General features: G+C 42.7%; 3 protein-coding genes across 7 annotated transcripts; all 3 read right to left on the bottom strand.

The window, feature by feature from the left end:
* Window positions 1-2,211: 2,211 nt before the first annotated feature.
* Window positions 2,212-8,007, bottom strand: znf740b (zinc finger protein 740b). Of its 4 annotated transcripts, none has more exons than XM_026998730.3 (7): window positions 7,884-8,007; window positions 6,674-6,820; window positions 6,050-6,268; window positions 5,126-5,254; window positions 4,876-5,005; window positions 4,256-4,374; window positions 2,212-3,880 (listed from the first exon to the last, which is right to left on the bottom strand). In XM_026998730.3, exons 2-7 carry the CDS (start codon window positions 6,716-6,718, stop codon window positions 3,704-3,706), a joined length of 819 nt encoding a protein of 272 aa, XP_026854531.2. In that variant the 5' UTR covers window positions 6,719-6,820; window positions 7,884-8,007; the 3' UTR covers window positions 2,212-3,703. The 4 variants fall into 4 exon arrangements, with proteins under 4 accessions (XP_026854531.2, XP_026854529.2, XP_026854530.2 ...); XM_026998728.3 differs by having other exon boundaries at window positions 5,120-5,254; XM_026998729.3 differs by lacking the exon at window positions 7,884-8,007 and adding an exon at window positions 7,639-7,876 and having other exon boundaries at window positions 5,120-5,254.
* Window positions 8,008-8,261: 254 nt separating this feature from the next.
* On the bottom strand, window positions 8,262-14,459 carry csad (cysteine sulfinic acid decarboxylase). The gene is made up of 14 exons (XM_026998774.3): window positions 14,397-14,459; window positions 13,373-13,524; window positions 13,148-13,274; window positions 12,973-13,063; window positions 11,985-12,207; window positions 11,748-11,827; window positions 11,596-11,650; window positions 11,200-11,316; window positions 10,803-10,867; window positions 10,589-10,670; window positions 10,077-10,276; window positions 9,873-9,924; window positions 9,699-9,788; window positions 8,262-9,578 (listed from the first exon to the last, which is right to left on the bottom strand). Exons 1-14 carry the CDS (start codon window positions 14,446-14,448, stop codon window positions 9,405-9,407), a joined length of 1,560 nt encoding a protein of 519 aa, XP_026854575.2. The 5' UTR covers window positions 14,449-14,459; the 3' UTR covers window positions 8,262-9,404.
* An 848-nt stretch (window positions 14,460-15,307) lies between these two features.
* zgc:174906 (uncharacterized) lies at window positions 15,308-19,157 on the bottom strand. Of its 2 annotated transcripts, none has more exons than XM_026998773.3 (4): window positions 18,956-19,157; window positions 17,949-18,323; window positions 17,755-17,823; window positions 15,308-17,218 (listed from the first exon to the last, which is right to left on the bottom strand). In XM_026998773.3, exons 2-4 carry the CDS (start codon window positions 18,265-18,267, stop codon window positions 16,935-16,937), a joined length of 672 nt encoding a protein of 223 aa, XP_026854574.2. In that variant the 5' UTR covers window positions 18,268-18,323; window positions 18,956-19,157; the 3' UTR covers window positions 15,308-16,934. The 2 variants fall into 2 exon arrangements, with proteins under 2 accessions (XP_026854574.2, XP_081560022.1); XM_081703896.1 differs by having other exon boundaries at window positions 19,103-19,143.
* Window positions 19,158-20,533: the final 1,376 nt, after the last annotated feature.

Below are 20,533 nucleotides of genomic sequence, written 5' to 3' on the forward strand. Positions count from 1 at the left end.
GGATAAGGCAGGGAGAACGTTTCTAATTCCCTAGAGTCCCGTACCATGTTGGTGACAGGACTCTTCCAGTACAACAGAGAATTGGGGCTACCTAATTAATCTTCCTCCGTGTCTTTACTGTTGTTACCTTGTATCTTAAGATGTTAAAGTGAATGACAAAATGGAGCATTAAAAGCAAAAAGAAAAAAAAATCCGCAGGCATCAAAATCAATCACCGTATATAAATTCAGACCTGCCTTACTGATCAGTTTCCTTTTATTTCGTCTTGCAGTACCAGCTCTCATATCTCTTCTGCTCTGAGTAGAACAAACTCCTAGGCCTCACAAAAACAAGGCTGTGACTTTGATTAATCTGACTCATACTGATGAAAGTTTTTTATTCATGAAACACAGCAAGACGTTGCAGGTCTTCATTGCTGAATATACTTCAGCGTAATTACTGCAGTAAATATAATTTTGAGTAAAGCATATACACTCTCTGAGGACGGGAGATGCTTTTAGAATATTTAATCTACGAATGAAAAAAGAAAGATGGGCTAGGTTTGTATCCACGACACTTAAACGTCTCCAAAATGTAACTTATCTACTTACTATTAGGCGTAGCCTGGAGGTTTCATAAGGGAAGGAGACGCTTTATTAATATTTAATTTTCATCATTTAGGAGCCCGAGTATATTAATACTTGGCTGTGTCCTGGGAGACGTGACGACGGGCGGACGGCGGGACTGAAATTTTAATGAAGATCGCTGCCGCGCTGAAGGCACCGGACACCTCCACGCGCTTAAATATCACCGCTAATTAACACGGAGGCGCGCGCTGTCACGAGCATGACGGATTGTTGTGCGCGGGCTGCTGCAAAGGAAGAGCGGTTCATTTGTTAATTGAACGAGCACGTGTGCTCGGGCTGTGTGGCGAGTGCATTCTACGCCGTGGGGCATTCTTTAGTACGGTATGCATTTTCGGATGCATTATAGAAACAACGATTTGTCTACGTCTTTTGCCTACAAATTAGCCAAACAGATACGCCATATTCCAGGGTTGCCCCATCAGAGTTAAGGTCCAGTCCCGTATACGCCTCTTAAAGCAATCCCGAAGACCTCAATCAGTTCCACTGACTGTGCAGGCTATGACTGGAGATAAACTCGATGGGGCAGTTAATATCCAAGGGAAGGGGAGAATATCAATGACGGAGGCTATGCGCTTCCTTCAACCTCTGCGCTGAGTGCTATTCACCATCTCAGCTACAGTATTATCCATAATTCCTCTCCTTATCCATAATGTTAGAAACCGATTATATCTTAGAACAACTTCGCACCAGAGCTAAACCCGGAGTGGGCCTACGTCGCCCACGTATTTCGATTCATGCAGTGGCACAGCTGACCATGCCATATATCCTAATCAAAGGCAACAATATAACCTAATATGACAATACGTTTTATTAAGTGTGGACTCGTGACATAATGATAGTGCGCTGGGGGTACGCATGGGAGTAGAATTGTGAGCCCTTGCATTAGATGATTGGGTTTGGTCGTGGGTGCGACCCCCCCCCCACTGTTTTAATCATAGAGGAGAATGCCGTTATTGCTCCCTATCCACACGCAGCGTAAATCAGGGCTACTAGTACAACCCAAAGAGAAAGGGTCTATAATCCTCTCAACGAGGTCCCAATGCCACATTAGTCGTTACACTGCTTTGGTTTATACAGTTTCCTGTCACATACATCCACGCCATAGGCAACAGCTCATTAACCAACATCTGTACTGAACATTATAGCCGACGCGTCAGCGGGGCATTAAATTATGCAAACTGAGGCAAAAAAATATGAAGCAAATTAGGACGTCATTGTTTCGCTGATCAGTAATCAAAACCCAAGCGTGACCAAAAAAAAAAAAAAAAACCCTAATTAACCCCGTGTCGTCAACAACGCTGTACTTTAAGATGCTTCCCGCGCATTTCGCAGCTGTTCCGCTGGTCCTGTCATAAACCCTAGTAATAAGCAAAAAATCAAATCAAATCAATACAAGTTCATGGCACCCGTAGAGGTTAAAACGCCACACACGTGCAGTGTGCACTTCTTATGCGATTCGACTTGGGACATTAGAATCGGATGTGTTGTGCCACCTGCTGGCGGACGTTCAGTACTACAACAAACTCGAAATTATATGGGCCTATGTCCAATGTATGTACATGATACACAAGTACAAAAGAAAGCATACGTTTCTTGAAAAAGAAGTCAATTTATTGGTGTTTGATGTCCTATATTTCCATTCACTACATTATACCTAGCTGGGTAAGAAAGACTTTAGTGTGCATGTTTGTGCATGGTAAAAAATACAAAAAAAGTTTCAAAAAAATACTTTTCTTCTTTCTTTTAACAATCACAATACATATTTGAAGAAATCAACATCATGCAAACCTACTTAGTACAAAAATGGGGCAGGCCTACTGAGACTACCAGGTTAAACACTTGCAGCAGGCTAAGAACTAGAACTACTGAAAATGACTTGGAAAAATTAAAAAATAAAAATATATATTAAATTAAAATTCAGCAGAGGAAAACTGCATGTAGTCTGTGTTTGGGGTGATAGTCTACAGTACCTGGCCTCCTAAGGAACTATTGGTTCAGATATAAAAATGACTACGAGAACAGGAACTGTGAGAAGCACACACCATTAGCTTTTCCTCTGCCCTGTTGATCCAGTGTTTTTCCAGTTCAGTTAGAGAACAGGACTCAAGACGCAGTGTCACAAATACAAGACCGAACAAGAATCGCACCATGTCTATGGAATGACCCATTTACACCCTGGATCCAAGTTGTTCAGCAAAAAGGACAGTTCAGTTGCCAAAGCACATAGACTTGTACATGATAAACACAGAAATGTATTTCATGACCTTTTCGAATTTCACGACTTTTTGGACATGATAAACACAGAAATGTATTTCATGACCTTTTCGAATTTCACGACTTTTTGGCTGCTGACATACTTACAAGCGAAATATTCTGAATCTGTTTGTCTTGGAATAATTACAATGTACCGAGTGGACAGAAAACTACTGGTTGTTGTATTAGTCAGTTTTACACTGGTTAGCACCTCTTCCAAGAACTACTGGTTACCCTACAGTGGACGTGTGCCGTTAAAGAGTATTGGAGCGTATTTTTTAGATATGACAGTCAAAAGGCCACGTGTGACACTCGCTGTGGCCCCAGGACCTGTCCATGGGTCCTGCGATTCAGTAACATCAAACCTACAGCAATACCACACGATTAACTGGCTCATGTGTGTAAGCCCAACTCTACCCTTGTGCTGGTTGCTATCAATAGAGGTAGTAACTACCCCTGTTCATTGATCTCTACTTGCTAACACAACTCATTATTGCCTGTGCAGTATAACAAACTAGCCTGACCTTCCATGGGTCAGTACCATCTACTGAAAATAACGACGTAAAAAGCTCCTCTTCTCCCAAGTCAGATCAGTACCAAAGAAAAAGAAAGAAAGAAGGGGGGAAAAAAAAACAAAAAAACAACAACAAAAACAAACAAACAAACACATCTGCGTTCCTGTGGCTGAACATGAGCCGTTCGGAGCAGAGCTGGGGGCCAAGTCTTTGCCAGTGGCTCCACGATCAGTCTGAGACAGTTAGAGCACCCCCAGGTGGCCGCTCCGGCAGACCGGAGGCTCCCATCGGGGGCGGGGTGGGGAGCCATCACACCGCCAGCCGGCTGTTGCTGCTGTTGCCCTGCAGGGGGCTCCAGGAGGCCGTGTGCTGCGGCGGCTCCTGCGAGTACGGCCGGCCCTCACAGCACGACTGGCTCTCCTCCTTGGGGACGCCCACAGCACACAAGCGCCTGTGCCGCAGCAGCCGGTCTGTTCTTGAGAAGTTCTGAGGCGGGAGAGTTAGAGAGAGAGAGAGAGAGAGAGAGAGAGATATGAGAGAGAATTGGTTCTGTACTGCAGAGGTCTGCAGGAGGGAAGGTGCATGATTTTGCCTTCCTACACCTTTGGGGGGGTTTTTTTAACCAAAAAGATGACCCGTGTTATTCCCATTTACACAAAGCCTGGCGTTACGTTTAAGGGAGTTCATTATGAATGAAGGAGACAGAGTGGAGACATGGTCGTCGTGGAGTTTTCAATAACAAGGGAAAGAAGAGATAATGTCTTATTACAAGCCAGCTCTTGCAGCACAAAGGTGGCATACGAAATGAGCTGAATTAGCAAAGCAAATGTTTATGTCCAAATGTGAGTGTGTGTGTCTGACCTGCTGGCAGCGGTCACACTGATAAGGTTTCTCTCCGCTATGCACGCGTTTGTGTCTCTCCAAGTGGTAGCGCTGAATAAACCGCATTTCGCACATATCACACCCAAATGGCTTCTCTCCTGCAGACACACACAGCCATTTCCATTGTCAGGCATAAAAGGTGTACTCTTCCATCTTAAACACCAGAGCTTGGCTTCTGAAATAAAATAATGCACCTGTATCATCCAATCAAGACTTTCTGAACAGAGGCAAACTTATTTCGTTATAAGCAGTCCTCAGACATAATTTCATGCTAAGCAGTTCTCGCTTTCTCACTATGTGTCTACACTATGACCTGTCATCTAAATCTCGAATGAATGACCTTGGCGGGTTATTTAGCACCCCGAGGAGAACGCCAATACCCCCACTCAGCCGTATGACCGTGCCAATCCTGCCGTCACATCACTGAGGGTCAAGGCAGACTGGGGCCCTGACATTCTTTACCCCCAGTGAGAATGTCACCGAGCATGTCCTCAAACACTCCTCCAGCCGTGGATGGTTAGCACGCGGGACAGCCGGGAAACAAGTTGGCGAGGCCAGCACTAGTGCGGGAGGAGCCGCGCTGAGGTTCAGGAGCGCACCTGTGTGGGTGAGGATATGCCGCTTCAGGTGGTAGCTGCTCCGGAACGCTCCGTAGCAGTGCTCGCAGATGAAGTTCTTCTGCACTTGGGAACCCAGGGAGCCGTCATCGTTCACATCGGACATCTCCACCTGTGGACGCGCACCCGCGCCCAACACACCAAAGAGGCAACGTTACCTTTCTGGGCCACGCCCACGTCCACATGTTTGAGCGCCGAGCGGCGCGCACTTTGCCTCGGTACTTGCCCGCGCCTTTTCTCGCACTTTGGCGGGCGTCCCCGACTTCCTGTTCTTCTTCTTTGGCTGCGGATTCTGGGAGGACTGCATGTCCTTCTCCTCCAGCAGTCTGGAAGAGTGGAACTCTCCGTCCTTATGGATGAGCTGCAAACGCGAACGAGTTGGACTCCGTCAGGATCCCTGCGGCTCCATCTGCAATACGCACTCGCGCGGGTACCCGGTGCTACTCACACACATCAGTAAAGATATCTTAAAGCCTGGCTAAAGCACTGTCGAACGTCTAGAACACAAATAGTGCAGTTATGCCTGTGGAGACTCGAATGGCCAAAGGGGGCCCAAACTAAAAAATTATAAAGAGTGCTGACACTTCTTGGCCCTTACTGGCCCAAGACGTGTAACACATGTCTTGCATTTCACAGTCTTCTCCAATAGCTGACATCTTTCTTTCAGTTTTTGTTTCTCAACGCACAACTCCGCCGAGCTGACATGAAGCTTAACCTCCGTTTTTGAACAATAATTTTAAAAGTACTGACTCCGTAAATTTGCAGTGTATACTAACAAATCTGCGAAACGTGGAGAAAACACCATATTGGGATATGCCTTGCGAAGCACTGGTGGATCTTTACGGTGAGTACAATTTTGCGATAAAGATTTTTAAAAAAGCTTACAGTATTATTGTAGAACTCCAACAAAGCTAATCAACTGTGGTGGAAATGTTCCTGGACAGGTTAGGGAGACAAAATAATGATTGCAGCAATTGCTAGGCTATGAATTGAAAGCAAATATTAACAATGAAACCCAAACACAAACACACAAATATGCATGCATGCACTGTAAAGAATTTACAAAGTACTGAGTTTAAAAAGAAACAAAAGTTTTTTTCCTCCCACACTGTGATTCACTGTGTTTCCTTTCCCAGACCCCGGCTCCATTTCTTACCATTGGTGGGCAGCTGACTCCGGAGGGCAGGACCATGTGACTGTGGTGGCTATGGGCATCCTGGGAATGACTGTGGTTGTGGTTCTGACTTGGGTTCTGGTTCTGGCTGTGGCTGTCTCTCTGGCCCAGGGGAGAGCTCATCTTTTTATGGCTGGCTGTGGAATTGGCCTGCATCAGAGCCATACTGGAGAGCACTGCCTCACAGCCCAGCAACCCAGCCTGCCAGACAGGCACGCACACACACACACACACACACACACGCACACACACACACACGAGCGAGCACACTAGCATAAAGATAATCTGAACACAGGCTCTTTTGCTTGCTTCGTTCTTTTTTTGACCACTGGTAAACACTGATTTATCAGATTGAACAGAACTCACTTTTAATTTAATAAACTGTATTTGATCAGTTTTGTAGGAAAAGGTTAGTTTTGTTAAAAGTAAAGATTTTCAGATGTTTGCAGGTGCCACAAAAAGATTAGGATCAGATCTAACTCTGAAGCAGATTATGGCAGGATTGACAGTGGAAGCGTGCGAGGGGACAACGTAAGCTCTGAATGCAAAGACATGAAACAGAAACAGCTGAAAATGTACATAAGGAGGGGGAAAAAAAACACTGACCCATTTCATGTGCTCACGGACTGAGCTGTTGGAAAGCTGGGACATCGCAGTGATGAGAGTGTGTGTGTGTGTGTTGGGGGGGGACTTCACACTTGACAGAGAGAATGAATAGATACCACACAAGGCACAATCATCAGGAACGCAAGCCTACAAACAGAGGGAGGAGGGGGATGTCAGCCCAAGAAAACATCACCCCGTGTTCATCGAACAGGTCCACAGATGTCCAGCTCTAGAAAGTTGTTCAACTATAAAGTACAGCTTGTAAATGACAGAAACAGACATTTGTTCTATTTCATTCTCCAGTGGTTCCTTGAGTGTAGGCCTGATGATTCACTGTGTTCCGTATCAAAGTTCTCAGAACAACTGTTCTAGGATCAGTTTTTGACATTCTTGTTGTTATAGACAGAGGGAGGAAGTCCTAGATCAGTAGTTTGAAATGTTTGATACATGTGGGAATTGGTGTCTTCACAGACCAATCCTATTAAAACACAGGACAAGTGTGTTTTAAGGATTGGAATGAGGAAAGCCAAAGTAACACAGGTCAAACACAGTAGACGCATAAAGCAAAATTATCCACAAAAAAAGCAAGACATTCAAATCCAATAAGACCCAGTGGCCTGAACATGATAAGAACATATAAATGAAATGCATACAGATGATTAAGAAAACAGTAACAACCAGTAAGTGGTTTTAACAGGTCTTAGCCAATCTATAGCCATCTGAGGCACTATCAATATTGAAAACTTAACGGGTTTTACTTGGGGAACAAATTCACACTATATTCACACTGAATCATAAACGAAGACAAAATATTTCGTGCTGCAATACCAGAAAAAAACTACGATTGCTGCGAATTTGATTCAATAGACAGAACAAGTTCTCAGGCACGTTAAATACCCAGAACTAAGACACAACTGTAGGCTCAGTATGAGAAACGAAACGCATGCATTCAGCTATCTACCCACCTATAGTGTAGATATAGTGCAGCTATAGCAACAGCCAACTGTGGGACAGCCGTGGGCCATTAGCATGATGCTAAGATAGCTCAATCGCCCCCCCCTCCACAACACAACAACAGGGCGTGTGGCTGAGTTCACCGCCGCCTTTTAAGCGTCACCTAAACCGCACGTTTTGCCATTTGAAAACAAACGATCGAGTGCTAACTGTTTAAAAAAGGACCGTTTTGTTTTGTTTGCGCGGTTGGCTTTACCTTCCGTTTCTTCGCGATTAATATTTTTCGTCGGACTTGCAATTTTTTTTTTCCAGTTTACAAACACAGGAAACACTACCGGAAGTGCTCTCAGGGGAGAGCCGACCACGTGACCACGAGACTGGCGACACGTGACGTTCTTCTTCCGGTCCGACAGGGGGCGCTACAGCACACGCTACGTGTGTGCGGGATACAGGCTTTCAAACGTGATTTTTGTCTCGTTGTTGGCTTGTCGTGCTGTGCTTGACCGTTCATACTCGTAGCCTTTATGTTATCTGGTTATGCATACAGTGTTACGTAGTCCTTATATCTGTAAAAAGGTTGCTTTAGCAAACAAACAAGCAGCGCATATAGGCAGCAAAGACGCTGGGGCATATATGGTTAGTTGGGAAACAATTTTATTCATTCATCATGTTGACATATGCCCTCTTAAGTTCCGTGCACTTAAAAGTTATTATCCTATAGACAAACCTTCATCAGAAAAACCGTATAGACCTTTAGAAAACAAGTAAATTTGTGTTTCTCTAAAACAGAAGGAATTATAGTAGCCTGACTGGTAGCAAATGTGAAAGGGACTCTGCACTTACAAATGTACCTAAAATTCAGTTAGGCTTCATGTACCACGACAAAGAATAACTTTGCCTTCATAACGTTAAGATTAATCTATGGTTATTAAAATTAACCCAATGATACATTTCATTTTCAAGCAGTAAGAGCTGTTGTAAGACCTATAATCTAGTGACGAATTAAGCTAAAATAGCAAAGATGAAAACGTGATTTATATGGAAAATTAAGAGTCGGAAGCTTAGGCCTACAATCTTACAAGACTGAAGGCCTGAGGAAGATATGGGAGTTATAGGAGAAAACCCCCCCAAAAAGTCTAGTATAAAACTACACACCACGTGTGTAAGATGTTATGTACAAAGTACATTTACCTAGAAAATGACTCGAAGAGCATTGGCTAAAATTAAAGAATATACCTCTGAAAAAAGACACAACAGTATCTTAGATTCCAAGATTAGAGCCAAAAGTTGGAAAATAAATTACCCATACTAACGTAGAGGAATAGTACAGAAGGTTGAATAGGTGGCTATAGAAGGTTGAACAAGAAGCTCCAGCATCCTTCTCTGAGCTCATTACTTTCATATTGTTAGATCTAACCATATTTATAATTCCATATTTAAAGTTCTAGTGCCCCAACAACAAAGGGCCACTGATGGTCTAATCTTTTATTCCAACCAATCAGTAACCTACCTTTAAAAACAAATTTACATAGTGACTTTTGAATAATAAACATTTTTTTCTGTGTAGATCGGTTTATCTGGAGTGTGTTGATTATTGTTGATGTCTGACTGCTGGCTGTGCAATAGCCCTTGGGTGAATCTAAAGTTTACATTGACCTTGAGTTCTAAAGTTACAGGTTGGTCAGACAAATTAAACTAATATAGAGGGTGACAATTACACAGCGTGTTGAAAGAACAATGTTATAAAAGGGAAAATAATAACCGACAGTCGTTTAAGTTACAGATCTCTTCCCAGCCTCTCTATCTCATCAAGACAGAAATCCAAGTCACTCTGAGTCAGCTGGGGAGAAAGGATGACCATGCGGAAAAAGTTGACTCTCCCATCCAAAGGCTGATAACCCACCATCATTGAGCCCTGTTTCACCATGCGTTCTTTGATGATTGGCGCCACCTGTTGACCAAGATTTGTCATGACATGCTACATTACTTGTTTTTTATGAAAAATAAATATTGCAGTCAAGATTCGATTAACACCAACACATATTCCAATTTCACAGGATTTATGTGCAACCTTGGCTAATTTGTCCTTGTAGTCTGCGCTGTTCTCTTTTCCTCTCAGACTGGGTGGTATATACCAGAAGCATACATTCACAAACTGTGGCTGTGGAAAAATCCATGGGACAAATATTTCAATGCTACATTGAATAGACATGTTGCCATATTCACCAAAGACTGTGTTAAATACCTCTGAAACAAGCTGAAACCCCTCTCTTTTCTTCAATTTCTCAACAAAATACCTAGAGCAGGCAGGAAGGACAAAGAATTTCAAACACCACACTAACCTGGGTACTATTAAAAATGTAGTACACAAACTCCAATCCAAAGAGCAGAGCTAATGTTTCTTTCACAAACAAGTTCCACTGGCGCTCTTAAGCAACACATTATCTACCTTGTGTTGGCAAAAGCCATGTCAACACGGTTGGCTAAGCCTTGAGAGCCCACTGCCTTCCACATGAGCCACAGCTTCAGGCAATCAACTTTGCGCCCGCACTGGATAGACTTGTCCCCAGTGTCCAGACTTATATCGTAGAACTTGTCTTGCTGGAATAAGTATGTAGCATTGGCACAGTGGCAGCGCATCAGCAGGTCCTGGTGAGAAAAGAGGATTACTGGAGGTCTTCCAAAAAAGGTGCCTGTTTTCTCTGAAAATACTCTGTCATACGATAAAATAATAAGTTCTTATTCAGTCCTTTGAACTAGTGTTCAGCTAATGGATTCTCCACAGTACATTTCTATGTCTTTAGATGTCCTCTTTAGAAAAATAGCAGGATGTTTAACACTACGAGGTAGCGGAACCCTGGTTTAATGTGCCTTCACTTTCTGAACACCATTAGTCATGGTATTGGAATACATGAAATACAGAAATGTTAGATTTTCACGGGCTGTAGCACAGGTCCGTACCGTTGTGTCTCTCATCAGAATCACAGAGCACTGAAGTCCCGCCATAAGCATTTTATGTGGATTCCATGTCATAGAGTTCGCCCTGGAAATGAGAGTGACACCGTTAAACAGCAGGGTCAAAGTTGTCCCGCTGGTGTGTTTATCTATGGCAGAAGTCACCCTAAAGAAAGGCTTATTTGGCTTATTTGCTCTCTGGTATTTGGCATGTCTGTACCTTTCAATGCCTGCAACCAGATGCTTGTGTTTCTTGGAAAACAGCACACTGCCCCCCCATGCAGCCTGTGGGAAAGAGATGTATGTCATGAAGAGACCTGTCCACATGCACCGGATCACCTGGATCTCTGATCGCAGTTCCATGACAGGTTGAAACATTACCCATGCCTCACACCCACAACGGACAGGTATATATACAGTCGCGTTGTATGTTGTACAGGAATCCGATTTTTGACGCCGCATCGGATATATGTCTGTAACGAGGAAGTTATGCCAAGAGAGCTGAAGGGTCCGTGTAGTCAGTGATATTACTTCACACTAGTACTTGTTCGCGTGCCTTTTTCCCATCATTGCTTTATTGTTCCGTGCGATTTTGCTGATAAGGCGACAGGACTCACATCGACGTGCATCCACATGCCGTTGCTCTCGCTGATGTCAGCTATGCGGTCGAGGGGGTCAAAGGCCCCTTGCACGGTGGAGCCGGCCGTGGCGTTGACGAAGAATGGGACCGCGCCCTGCAATGGGAGGAGGGGGAAGAGAACAGGGCCTAGTCAAACACTTACTATCCCCTACCTACCATAGCAGTAATACTGAGCTGCCTCTCAAACCCAAATGTACACCAGAGTCTAGCAAAACCATTGGCATGTAAAAGAGCTACTTGCTTTTGCAAAATCAGATATTAAGGTCTTCGGGTATGGGTTTCTCTATTCAAGGTTCTCGTACTTAATTCTCATGGTTAAATAATGCTTAAATGAGATATAAAGTAAAGTCAGTTGGAAGGGTAAGGCATATACTTGTGATTTGGCATGAACAATTTTAGCTTCGAGGTCCTCTGGGATCATTCTGCCGCTGTGGGTACAGAGAGGTTAAAGAAGGATGAGGTGGACTGCAGGCCATGTGGGGTATGTAGAAAAGACCAACAACGACCTCGCACAGCTTGGTGTACCTTTCATCAACTTTCACATGGTAAACGTTCTCCGTCCCGATACCAAGAAACGCAGCAGACTTTTTCATCGAGTAGTGACTCTGCATGGAACACAAGTGCCAGAATACTTGGTTTCATGTTTATTAATCCTAATTTAACCAAGCAACACACTTAAAGCAAACATTTCAAATAAGACTGGTGATGTCAAGCCCTATTTTTTATTTTTTGTGTGAACAAAAGTTTGTGTGTTGTCTTTACCTCCTGGGATGTGAACACAGCCAGGCGAGGAACGGACCACAGCCCCTGGGTTTTCGCCTGCGGGAATGCCCAGTATCGGGCCACATTCATGGCGTACATGTTTGACATGGACCCCCCGGGGCAGAAGATACCATCGCCCTCTGCCCAGCCCACGAGCGAGCGCAGTTTACGCAGCACCACATCCTCCATTAGAACAAACGCTGGGGCCACCTCATAGGTGTACCTGAGAGATGTGTAGCAAGTAAAACTGGATTGGTTACTTTGCAAAGGGTGTGAGCTAGGCATCAGCCAATGAAAGACTAGTATATTGCTTCATGCAGTTCATGTAAATTTTGAACTCTTGGATATGTCTCCGAATCTAGCATTCCTGCTTTCCTGGACAGGGATGGATAGCTTTGTTTTATAGCATTGGTTCACTGTGGAGTCTTTCTTGGAGTTGCATCGTGACATTCATGTGTCTATGAATCTCAAAATGTCAAAATCACAACATAACCAGTTTTCTTTACCATGACAAGTGTTTCAGATATTTGATCCAGTGGCTATGGTTTAAAATGATGTCACCTGCTTGTGTTTTATCACCTTGAGTCAGTACAGTGATCTGACAATCATTGATATAGGGTTTAATGGAAAATTCCGAAGGCACAATTTTCAGACTTGATTCTAAGCCATACAAAAACTACACCAGAGGCTTACAGTACAATAAAAATGCTTTAGAATATTTTTACTGTTTTGTCACTGTAGCTTTTTGTGACAATATTTGCGTACCTTTCCAAAAACATAAATGTATTTTTTGAAAAAGAGCTTTAGTGGATGGCAAAGATGGAAAACTCTGCACTGTGATATTCTGGAGAATAAGGGGATGATGTGTATGTAACAGGCGTAGTTGTCTGGGTAGACCATCACTCAGGTGAGTGTGCTGTGGTACCCATTTGTTAAAACTCATAATGATGCTCTATGATTGGGCGAGCTGACATGACCAAACACTTACTGGCTGGTGTTGAGTGTCTCTGTGAGGAGCCGTCCAGTCAGGGCGTGGTAGTCCACTCCTGCAAACAACTGATTAAAGAAGCGTGGGTGATCTGCGGGGAAGAAGAAGAAGAAGAAGAAACTGTAGCTTTCTTTGGTGCGTTATGTCCTCCATAAAGACCTGCCCAGTGACTAACTCGTTTTAACGCTGTGTTTGGCCACGTCGCGGACTCTCTGCAGCAGCTGCTGGTGGGTTTCTCCATGGTCTCTCAGCTCCAGGTCTAGCACATCCCTCAGCTGGTCAGGATCCTTCCACTCACACACCTGTGAACATTCGGAGACAAGGTTTGTGTTGTTCAATGTTTACTGAAATGCAGTTTTAGGTTGAAATTTTATTTTTTATTTTTTTGAAAACAATGGACCTTTTCCTTCACATCTGTAGCTTTATGAACCGCCTCTTCCAAGATGACTTTGAAAGCCTCGGAGAGGAAAAGCTCACCCTCCGTAGAGTTCAGCTCAGTCTCAGCACACTGATAATGGCCATTCAAGCCATTGCTCATGCTACTCCCTAAGGCTTTCAGACAAATAAAGAAAGACGCAAACAAATAAAGTAAAAATGAGTTACTGTAGTGACCTTGGCATCTTGGCATCTGGATACAGAAAGATAGGAGAAGATTCAAATTCACTCGGTACATCCGCATAGAAAGAAAAAAGTGAATACATGGGACATCAATACAAAAACAGCAGGCAAGAAAATTGCAAGAACGCGACAATGTGACTTAATGCAACCATGGTGCCTTTTCCCACTGATCTGAGATCCGTTTTGTGGGCATGGCTTTAGGTTTGATTGCGAGTAGGCCCGGGCTAAGAAGGCCGTAGATGGGAGCGAACAAAAACATGCCGAGCACTAAAACGGTAAACGCCCCTCATTCACTTTCCGCCCGTGTACGCGATGGGACTGGAGGCAGGTCGCCACGTTGAGAAAAGCCCTGTGACTTTCCGGGCATTTTAAAAACGTAAAAAAAAATCAACTTCATTTTTAAGAAAAAAAAAAGAGAGCGAGAGAGAGAAACTGTTTAATTAACATTTCTACTGTCTGTCTTCGGAGAGGCTGAGGCAGAGTGAAGCGTGAAGGTAGTCGTGGCTTTGTGCCAGTCGAACGCGCTTATGTGCGGTTGAAATAACTGGTGTACTGCTCCAAACCATCCTACAGCCACAACTTCGTTCTGCACTTCTTGTTTTGCGGGAAGCGCTGTTTAATTGAAGTACAATGTTACACAAGGGAGTATTAAAACAGGACATTTGACCACACAGGGGGAAAAATTCGCAATTTTAGGCTACACTTTTGTCTGTCATATCCTGTGCTTAGCTTGTCAGCTCCGAAATGCCAATCTAAATAGCCACTACTAATACATTCCTTTAATACAAATCAGGGTATTTTCTCACCTTTGGAAAAGTTTGCACTCATTGCTGCAGTCCACAGTCTTGTATCACACATAGCCTATATGTAACCCGATATTTAGAAGTCTAATTTAAGCAAAGGAACAGACCAATGAACATTTAGGAGCGTGGATGTACAAGCATACAATTGGATTAGAGTGGTCGGGGTGTGTTAGTCTGCAAAGCAGTATCTCAGTAAGGTAAAAGAAACAGAAAAAAATCTAAAGATAGAAAAGATTTAAGATTGCGGGAAAATCTCTCCTATCTTATATTTTTATAACCTTTGGGAAAAGGTGGATTAGACTATGCTATATCAAAAAGCACATACAGCATTTGTAACATTAATATCTATGTATGGGTAATAGACGACTTTTTAAACATCATTTATCTCACGGCAACAGGAAAACCGCATTTTCGATTAAAGTTAAAGATTTTTAAAAAGTTTTTTTTAATATGACGACTTCACAACACAAGAGGCAAGCAGCCTACTTAACCCATTATTTTAGATGTCTAATTATTATAACTACCAATAAAGGCTAATGCACAATACATTTAACTTTACTGAACAGATTTTTAACCACTTCTTCTCTCATTAAAATATCCTAAAGAAATCACTGATCGTTTTATCTATCTACATAAGAAGCCGTTATGCTTATCAAAGTCTAGTTTTCCAAACACTCTACGTTAGATATCCTAAGTATTACGGAGACAGCACAATGCAATATTTCTCCCTTTATTACTGTGTTATGATACTTAAGCAGACTTTTTACAAAATCTGCATAAATCAGCCTGTGTGGATGAACAATGAGGTATTCACTTTCTTTCCCTCAGTCAAGCAATGGAATTCAATCATACTGAATTAAATTAAACATCCATACAGAAAAAAGAAAGAACAGATATTTTATAATAATAAATGGTAAAGAAATAAAAAATAGATTTTATTCTGAATATCAGTGGGAACCTTTGAATCATTTAGCCATAAAACGTTATCCATTCACAATCAATCATAGACGGTAGATGGCAAAGAGTTTTAGCTAAAGGTTAATAATTTGAACATAAACCAAGCCTGATCAAATGACATTCCTCATTTTGATGAAATTATACTTTAGATACTGTCTACAATTGATAAAGCATTAGCTCATAAAACAGTAAAGAACTTAAACCAGACACAAATCTAAATTCATTATAAAAACTGATAAAACTGTTACTGGTTAACTTTCAGTCTTTTTCACCACTATGATAATAATTAACCATGAAATCTTTTCTTCTTTTTTAAAAACTATTTACTTAAAATGGACAAAAGGCCACAAACATTGAAAAGTGAACTTTTTTAAAGGCCAAACAAAGCAGTAAAAAAAGAGAAGAAAAACAACTCAGAAAGTGGCAACATGGCTTTAGTTGTGAATTCCTCTAGCAGAAGCTCTGCTGACATGAATGCAACAGCAGCAGAAATAGCTTTGGATTAAAAATATTCCACTCTGTCAGTTTGCATTAGCAAGCTGATGACTGTGCAACGGAATAGTACAAAGCTCCTCCTCCTGCCTGGTTTCTTGGCTCACAGTACAAGGGTGAACAAGGGTGAAACATCAGGGTGAAAATGCATCAGGGTGAAACAACGTGTGACTTGCCGAGAGGACAAAGGTCAGCCCAGAGTCACCAGATAGCTGTTCAAGTTGGAACATTAAAGCCGTTCCTTTAAACCCGACGCGTTTCTCTCCACGGGAATTCTCTGAGAAAAAGCTTCGCTACCAATATCCCACTGGACACTCCAGGAAGAGCGTTACCTGGCCATCTCCACAATTCAGCTCAGGACAAGGTGTCATGTGTGATATCCAACCCGTGTCACATTAAAGCACTCTGGGTTCTTTAGAAATAAAACAAACAAAAACAAAAAAAAAACCTGCAAAATGTAATTTGATTTGTGTATACTGGAACACTGCGTTAGCTGTTTGCACACATATTAGCTGTGGTCCAAAAAAGGAGAAATATATCTGATTAGAACCAGGAGAAAAGTAACAAAACTTGGCATTCTAAGAAATGTTTCACATTTTTTATTAAAAGATTAATTATGTACATCTCCTGTGCAAACCAGTATAAATCCCTTTTTATGGTTTGTTAGTAGTTTTGCTGTCATTATAGCAATAAAAAATCTTCGAGGCACAGTACTTTCTATACAGTAACCCACATTAAAGGTTTGCACTTATTTGTCTTATTTACATGGAAGGAATAAGGCAAAACCTAGACTAGAGTGCAGTGAAAAACATTCTTGAGGGATTATTGTGGCTCGTAATTTTGGTCCAATCTTCTACACCCTTACACCACTTAAAACAAATGGCAAAAATATTACTCACATTGATATAAGTGATTAAATAAACACAAGGGAAAAAAGAAAGTAAAATGAATGCCATCAAACCTTTTTAGTTTGTGACTGCTTATGCAAACTCTTGTTGTCGTAGAGAACCATGGGGGATCTGGTTTACTATTTGTTTAAGACACGTTTGTCTAAGGTCACTGATGCTCCCTGCCGCCCCCGCCGAAACAGAGTCAGCTCTCCTCGAGCAGGAAGTCGATGCTCCCGGGCTCCACGGCGGCCTCGTCCTGCGCGAGGAGGTGGTGGAGGCGGGCGCAAGTGGCCCTGTCCCGCTCACGCATGCGCCAGCAGCGCAGTGCTGCGAACACGCACTCCCTGTGGTTCCTGGGGTTCTCCTCGGCGATCTGCTCCAGCCTGGTGCTGGGGAGGTCCAGGGCCACCCGGGCTACCTCCTTCCAGCCTGTGCCGACGCAGCGGGCCACAAGCATCAGCTGCTTCTCCGACACCATGCAGTCGCCTGCGGATAATGAGGGACACATCAGGCCTCACGCGTCAGTTAGCTGAACACAGACTGTAGAGCTGAGAATAACTACAGTGTTATGGGACCTTCCTCAAAAAGTGCTGTCTATCTAAAATGAGGTTTAAGGGGACAGTTTGGCAAAAACCACATAATGTAATCCAACAGCCAAGACACGTTTGGTATCCTGATCTTGCATTACTACTTTTGCTCTGGAACTATCAGGCTAATGAAGGCACCAAGTAATTATACTGCTATTATACAAAATCACGATTATGCGGCTTAACAATGGTGCTTTATGCAGCTATACGAAGATTTGGGCATGTATTTATATAAAAGATATTAGGTGAGATGGATTTTCATTACCTGTTAGTTAAACTACCTTTGTAGCGCCAATGCAAAACAAAACAAGAAAACAAGACATCAAACACGGACTGACTGACTACATTTGGGGTAACTATAAAATGGTGTAAATTCCTTACGAAACCAGTCTTAGTCTGGAAAAATGTAGCCTTTGTTGTTCCAGATGGCCTCACCCTTTGTAAAAGCCTTCTTCTGGGGAACGTCTTCAGCTGGCGGCTGTTTTCTTTTCGTGACCGTTTCCCCTAGAGGAGAAACATAGATGAAATGTACCCCATTCAATAAGGTATACACACTTCATCTACTGCTTTTTGTATCAAGTTGACTTACTGTTTCCAATTTTGCATTAAAAGCATATGCACGCTGTTACCTGTAGTTCGTGCTTCGCTGAGAGACAGCTCTTTGAGGAACTCTAGTCTCGGAAACGACTTTTGCATGTCATCCTTCTTTAAGAGGTTCAAGAAGCTCTGAACACTTTTCCTGTCTTTTGTCATCATGTAATCCAGGATGTCTCTAACTTGCTGCGATGGAATGACAGTGGCTTTGATTTGCTCGTATTCTCGCTGGGACAGTAACGAGAGCGAATGGCAATGCTGGAGCACATAGTCCACATCTCCACAGAGAACATCGATGAGCTGGATCTTAAACTTCTTCAGAAGTCCAGCATCACCCTCCAGTTCTCCATCCATTGTCCTTCACGTCGCTATGGAATCTACAGTATAGGCCTTTTTTTTTCCCAGTTCTCCTGTTGAGAGCAAGAACAGAACAGGAAAAAAAACTGTTTAAATTATTACACCGTTTAGCACTTCTTTAGGGTACTTAGGTTGCTTATGTGAGCACTTTTACAGATCCATGAAATTCATTCACTTGCCTAACAAGTATCACTGAGTGTTCGGCACTCAGAAATAGATCACTTTTGGTTAGAAGAGGGTGAATGGGCACTGCACTTAAACGCCTCCTGTGTGTCTTGGCACGGGAGTATCTGTTAATGTTCCCTTTCCCCCATATTTATGTTATAAAAAAGACGACTACTATTGCCTTGGTAATTATTAACATAATTTGAGAATGTAACATTTATAAGACCTTATAAGTAAGCTCATAAGAACATAAGACTGCTATTCTAGTGCCACACACACACACACACACACACACACACACACACACACACACACACACACACACACAGTTAGTATTAAACTACTTTGTAATAAAGCTTGTGACTCGACTGTTAAGCCTGCTCAGACGTTCATAATAATAACGTTCAGCACCTCTTCTGCATGAGTAATAAGTTACTACATATTTAATTCCAGCTATTTTGGAAAAGCCTATAGACAGTCAGACTAGATGAGCAAGCAGCAGTTTAATAGTTTAATTTACCTGAACGGGACGCAGTTTAAGGTGTTTCAAACGGTTCTATCTACGTAGATTAGATAAACCACTGAATTCAAGGACCTTACTCATACCTGTTCATTTAAAAAAAAAAAACATTAATTATGTTCGTACGTGGTGAAAGGCTTAAGTTACCTATCTTAGACTGCTTGAACGGACGCTGGGTTTGGTTTCCCCCCCTTTCTGTGTAGCGAGGGTAGCCAGCCATGACTCTGCTGCCACCTACAGGATGGAGGCTTATTCTCATGCGTTGACCAGAATTAGTGACGCCTTGTTTATGGAAAGCTTTTTTTTTTTTTTTTTTCTTGTAAATTCTGCAAGGACCACAGAAATATTTCACAAAGCAGGATTTCCCATCCAGATCCAAAGACTCCTACGAGGTAGCTGATCATATAACTAGGAATCGAGCGCGAGGTTTACAAGTTGGAAACAGGCATCCCTGTCCGGAGGACAGGGGAGGAAGGATACTAGACTGTCTGGCTAGAACGCTAGACAGACAGACAGACAGACAGAAAGAACTTCACTGAACCCAGAGGGATAGATCATGTTATTCAATTCAGTGTATTGACATAAGTGGTGCTTTGTGAAGTGCAAAACATATAGTGTTGAGGCTGGGACACAGAGGTCACAGATGCACTGAAAGAACTCTCTGGAGATTGCTGACCCTGTAGATTACTGTCCTGTTGATTGTCAGTCAATGCAACAATGTATATCAAACTTTTGACTTGCACCCACTGCTTCTACTTTGCCAGTGCAGTTTGTCTGTGTTTGGTATATATTTTTAAGATTTTTATGATTCTCCCCTTCTACACATTCACTGGAAAAAGTCAAATGTGACATCCCTATTATTTATGCTTCCCCCTGCATACCGTGAGTGTTGTTTGAATAAAGCATTTATTTATCAAGTTTATATTTTGGCTTGCATTAATTTATAAAAGCACAATGAGTAAAAGTAGGCCTCTTCAACCAGTAAATCAGTAAAAGGATGTAATTGAAATATGCAGTTGTAGATAATAAACTCACAGGCTCTCATGTGGTGTTGTGGGACTGATTCAGCAATACCTGAATGGAGCTGTAAGTACATGGGGCTCCAAATGCAGGCCTATTGTGCTAAAGGTTCAGGTATCTACCCAGCTGTTACTTGAAAAATGACGGAAAGCCACTCTGGAATTCACCACTGTTGCAGTAGAGACTGCAAGTGTTGTGTAAGTGTAAGTGTTGTGCTCAGTTTCACGGAAGTTGATCGTCAAGCACAAGACGGCTTCTCAGTTAAACTAGTGCACTGTAGCCCTGTATCCCCCACTTCACCTTTATCCTTGTCACATTATCCTTGCTCAAGCATGCCCTGTGCCACTCACGTGGTGTTCAAAACAGCTGGCTTTAGTCACGGCTCTTGTGCCAGTCCCACGGAACGGCCTGCATGTGTCTGAGACGCTTTATTAGCCTCACGGCTGTCTGATGACTAAGGGCTGGCTCATTCCAGAAACACAGAGAGGCAAGCAAACCCATGACTTCTGCATGAAGAGTTAAGATTCATATCGCATTTTCATTCGACCCGAGCACTTA

Source organism: Electrophorus electricus, chromosome 21 (assembly GCF_041902795.1).
Source record: "Electrophorus electricus isolate QZ-2024a chromosome 21, ASM4190279v1, whole genome shotgun sequence".
NCBI lineage: Eukaryota > Metazoa > Chordata > Actinopteri > Gymnotiformes > Gymnotidae > Electrophorus > Electrophorus electricus.